The 5,473-nt window shown below is 27.7% G+C and overlaps 1 protein-coding gene across 1 annotated transcript; it reads right to left on the reverse strand.

Annotated features, from left to right (window-relative positions):
• Nucleotides 1-4,041: 4,041 nt before the first annotated feature.
• Nucleotides 4,042-4,962, reverse strand: LOC114392737. Its single transcript, XM_028353966.1, has one exon. It carries the CDS (start codon nt 4,792-4,794, stop codon nt 4,222-4,224), a length of 573 nt encoding a protein of 190 aa, XP_028209767.1. The 5' UTR covers nt 4,795-4,962; the 3' UTR covers nt 4,042-4,221.
• Between the last annotated feature and the right edge of the window lie 511 nt (nt 4,963-5,473).

Below are 5,473 nucleotides of genomic sequence, written 5' to 3' on the forward strand. Positions count from 1 at the left end.
CGTATATATATATATATATAATATAAGTGTTTAGCGCGTCAACTTTTTTAGATTTCAATTTTTGTCTTTCAAATTTTTTTTTTGATAATTTTTTGTTCTTCAATAATTTTCTATTAGTAATTTTTTTTCATTTTTAGTCCCTCATCTATCTTTATTACTCAAAATTATTTGTTATTTTTGTCTATTTTTATATATTTTGAACTTTAAGTAATATAAATAAATAAAGGACGGGAAGAAAAAAAATTGAAAGACTAAAAATATTAATAAAAAAAATTAATGAAAGACTAAAAATTGTCAAATAAATTTTAAGGAAGTAAAAATTAGGATATAAAATAATTGAGGAACTAAAAATTTAATTAACACGTGTGTATATATATAAATATATTTAAATGATTTTTTTAATTCTTAAATATGTAAATCGATAACAATTTAATAAAAAAAACAAAATATAATTTGACACATGAATAAATATGTAAAAAATATGACAATATTATCTTATTTTCATAGGTTATTTGAAATACATATATTAAATAGATTTTTAGTTTATCTTCGTTTGATTCTTTCATATTTTTATCTTATTTTCATATATATATATATATATATATATAATCTAAACATATCATATCCTAACTACCAAGCTCGATCTTAAGTTACTAGAGTATGAATGAAATATAATTAATATTTTATATTGTTATGTAATTTTTTAATATATATTTCAGCTTTCATATTACTTACATTTTCTCGTGTATTTCTATTTTTTTTCTCGTATACATAATAAATGATTAAGGATATACCAAGAAAATTTTTAATCGTACTATATTAATATTGCAAAATAACAATCAGAATAGGACAATTTTTTCTGTCAAAGCCCTACACAAGATATTTTTTGGTATTAGTACAAAGTAATTCCTCTCAAAATGAGTATAATTTATAGTGTAGAAGTCAGTGTGTAAAATTAACAGAAATTTTCTTTTTTATATTTTCCTCTTCCTCCAACAGTAATAAAAGATAAACTACCATATCATGATATGAAACAAACTTCGTGAATCTTGAGAAATGAATTATATAACAGTTCATTATACTCCGTGGATATAATCAACGGCTACGCCATTGTTCCTCGAAAAGAAAATATTCTTCTTGGTATGAATTGAATGGCCTAGAAGATATCAACTATAAGAATTCATTGTCTGTAAAAAAAAATCAGGTAGCCAAACCTGTGAAAAGAATACCCTAACCCATAAAATAATAATAATAATAAAAAAGAATACTGAAGGAACTGAAGTAATAAAAATATGAAAATTTAAAATTAATGAAAAACCAATCAAGTAACGAAAAATCTTAGACATGACATTCAAGAAATTAGATAGATCAAAGAAATTTCCCTAACTTGCGAAGAAACCGAAGGATCCTAAGAACACATACTCTCAAGAAAACCAGGAGCTAATGATGCCTTGTCCTTGTTGGATGTGGGTTCAGTAGATTTTGTGTTCTTCTTTAAGTTCATTCCGATGAACAACTTGTTTATTTTCTTCCCTATGAACTTCTTGTCTTCATTCTTCTCTCTGAAGGACTATACATTACAAGGTATTTTAACCTGTACAATGCATATTCTTGATGACGCACCGACGCAGATTGAGAAGGAACAATAACATCATTGTCTTGTTTCACACATAAATTTCTTAAGAAAAGTTGCATCTTCTGTCGCCTGGCGATAAATCTTTGCATATTGAGATTCTTGGTGAACGTCTAAGCCTTTGAAGTCTTCATTGATGGAAGAGTGACTCATCTTTCTCATTATTGAAATCTTGTTTTGGCTTGGTTGTGTTGGTCACACACTCTTGTTTAGAAAGAGAGAGATAACATAGGACGTCATAGATATGATCACTAATTATCCATTGGCATCAAATTATTTATTATTAATTAATTAATTAAGATAGTAAATCTAATTTTGAATAGAGATACGCTATATCTTTTCATTATATATTTTTTTAAATGAATATATATTTAATATTTTAAAAACAAAAAAATTATTTAGCACTTTAATTCTAAAGTAAAAATAATAATTGAAAGATATTATATCACTATTGAGAATATTTATTTAAGTATACTATAGCCACTGTTTATTCAAATATTTATCATTTATCAATCCTTTTAACGATAATAATATTGATGTTTATACCTAGTGAAATCCATTGGTCAGAACAAATATATATTTTTGTTTTTAATTCAAAGCTAGGGGTAAATAAATAAATAAAATCTATCCAATAATTATATTTGATTAATTTTTATATAAAATATTTATAATTTGATGTTCCAATGTGTTAAATCACATTAATAATTTATCAAACCACTTAACGTCTTATCACAATAAAATACATAACATCTTTTCCTTTATGTTACAAAAATAATTAATAATTACTAATTTTTCAAAGATTTTCTTTTCAATGTATACTAACAAACATTTGATAAAATAATTTATCTTCTATCTTATTATGAAGTGTAGTCTTATTACTAAAACATTAAATATAAAATATGAAAAATTAAAAATATATTCCTTTAGTGTGGTGCAGTGGCTTTCGGTCTTTGTCAATTGATATTCACAGTATTGACTACAACAAGGATTGATTGTGCATTTTCATATTTTAGAAATTATAACAATCTTCGATCAATCTAATCATACTTGTTTATATCAGATTTTTTTTTATCATCAATTCTTGTTTATGTAAGATTTGAAAAACAATAACTCCTTATGTTGCTAGAAAATAGATTAACAATTAAATATTAATCATATAATAAATAAAATTTAATGAAATATAATATTAGATCAAGTTTCTTAGAAAAAATAACATTACCATTAATTTTGTAATTTAAAAAAGTTAAGAGATAAAAATTGATTATATAATAACTAAATTGATAAGATATATTGAGATAAGATTTCTTAAAAAAAAATATTATTGATTTTATAATTTAAAAAATAATGTTCAGAGACAAAAACTAATTACAAAATAATTTTTTTTAAAAAAATATAATATTCGATTTCAAATTAGATATAATACTAATCTATTATTTTTTAAAATTTTAAAAAATAGGGTGCCCTTCCTTCCTACGTGGGTCTGCCCCTGAATGAATATTATTACTTTTGTAATGTTCAGAGATTAAATTGATCAAAATTAAAGTTTAAGAATTAAAAACAAATTTTTATCGAAAGTACACGCACAATTGAAAATATATTTTATCCATATTAATACTATATTATTGAGTGGATAGATCAATTGAAAATGTATTTTATTCATATTTTATCTATAATTATCTTCTTTCCTATTGAATGCAATATATATTGCATCCTTAATTTAGGATTATAGATCCACTGCTGATTCTAAAAAGTGTAACAAATGAATTGTTGAATGAGATATAATAGAAAAGTAAGGAAGTTGTGATGTGTAAGGTAGATTTTGAAAAAATTATTATTTTGTGGAGAGAGAACATCTAGATTGCATTAAGCAAAAGATAGGATTCTCATTGAAATGGAAGAGGTGGATAGTAGAGTGTTGTTCTAAATCTACAATATCAATATAAGTACTGGAAAATGTGTGTGGAAGTCCAACGTAAATCACGTTATTATAAATTCACTTTTAATTAAGATAAGTTTGGAAGTCAAAATCGTTCATGATAATTTTTAGCCGCACCGTAAACACTAGTACAAGCAAAATCAGAACAAGATAACGACGTCTTAACTTTGCTGTGAAATTCGAAGGTACGTACAGCTAGCGATTGCAACGGCAAATAAGACAAAACATTTAGCATGAAACATAAGAGAAATATAGATAATCAAGATAGATACGTATAGATATGTTGAGTGTGTAAATTTTTCCCCTAATTTTATATATTTGACTTTTTTGTTCCTAATGTTTTACTCTTTCCATAATATTAATTATTTTTTATTTTTAAATAAATTATCCTCCTAACTTGATCCTAGATCGGTCACTTGTGCGTGGTTGGACAAGTTTACATTAAAGGGACAATAGAATTTTGTAGCAACAGTTAGTTAACAACTTGTTTTTGTTGCCATTTGACTACCCCAAAAAAGTTGAAGGTTTAAGCTAGCTAGATGGATAATTCAACTGTAATAACAGTAACAAACGAAAAAGAAAGAAAGTAGATAATAGAACAGAAATACATATCAATATAGCATATAGCTAGAATCTTGTAAAAGGCCTAGACCTAGAGAACCTTCCCCGGTTCCAAACTTGTGACACCACTTGGGCTCAAAGGAGGAAAGAAACAGAAATAATTACTATAAGAATTTGGTGAGAGCAAATTCATTCCTAGAAAACCCGGTGTCATTGCTCCATCATTATTATTATTATTAGTCCCCGGAGAATTCATTCCCAAGAGAAACTCCTGGTACCATTTATTGCACGTGTCTCCACTTGATTGGTTTTGCTTTGGTGGCACATCAAGGGGAGCATCAGAAGATTCAGCACGTGCGATGTTGATTTGGAGAAGCTGCTGAGGCTTGTGCTTGGGTGCACCTGTGAGTTGCTGAACAACTTCACGAAAGTTTATAGCATCCACTTTGTACACTTTCACTGGTGTTGGTGGCATCGGTGCCACATGGTGCTTCTTCCACGGCTTTGCTGGTGTCTTTCTCACGGAACGGAGCCACGAAGAACTGTGATTTTGAAGAGGGTAAATTTGTTGTTTCATGTGATACCCTTTTGAGTCCTCACGGTTGTTTTGGGTCAAGTATGAAGAGTTGGATGATGAGGAATAAGAACCAGAATAGGCTTCCATGATGAAAAAAGTGCTTCTGCTTTTCTGTTTAATTTTCTAGTTATGATGATAAGAGTGTAGTGAACATAAATAAAATATTGTGATCACAAGGTGGTAATGAGTATGAAGATGGTTATATAAATATGTGATATGACCAAGAGAGTAGCTAGTAGTTAGTATAAACTTACTCGATCGTGTGTTGTATTTATAGATTTTTATGACAATGAGGAGTATGTGGGCAACGATTAAAGCGTGTTGGGTTGAATTTCAAATAAGACCAACGACTTGAAGATGAGGCAGCCGGGGAATGAATTGAATCTTGATAGAAGAAATTCAAACGTGGATTTTGTCGTGACCGTCGGCGGATAAATAAAATTTATGCATATAACAAATGTCGGTAAGTAGTGACATGAGCGAGCCAATAAATTATAGTAGTATTATTTTGTGGTCAAAAGAATAATGAGTTGGATGAATTAGCAATAAATTATAGTGTTTTATAGGTTATGAAAATCGCTCCAAATTTGTCTTTATTGAAGCTGTCACAGCAATTATAGTTATATATGTGGGCTTAAGTCGTGCTCTACTCAAAGTGACTCAGGTTGAGATTCAATTCAATATGAGTTGAGTCATATTACTTTTAAAAAATAAACAAAGGAAGCAAGAATAGCCGCCTCTGTTGTGTGTCCTGTCGTATTCAGAG

The sequence above is a fragment of the Glycine soja genome, chromosome 17 (genome assembly GCF_004193775.1).
Source record: "Glycine soja cultivar W05 chromosome 17, ASM419377v2, whole genome shotgun sequence".
In the NCBI taxonomy this organism is placed as follows: Eukaryota; Viridiplantae; Streptophyta; class Magnoliopsida; order Fabales; family Fabaceae; genus Glycine; species Glycine soja.

Bases quoted from the DNA above. Each gene is read 5' to 3' on its own strand.
- LOC114392737 (XM_028353966.1), bottom strand. From the start codon at position 4,794: ATGGAAGCCTATTCTGGTTCTTATTCCTCATCATCCAACTCTTCATAC.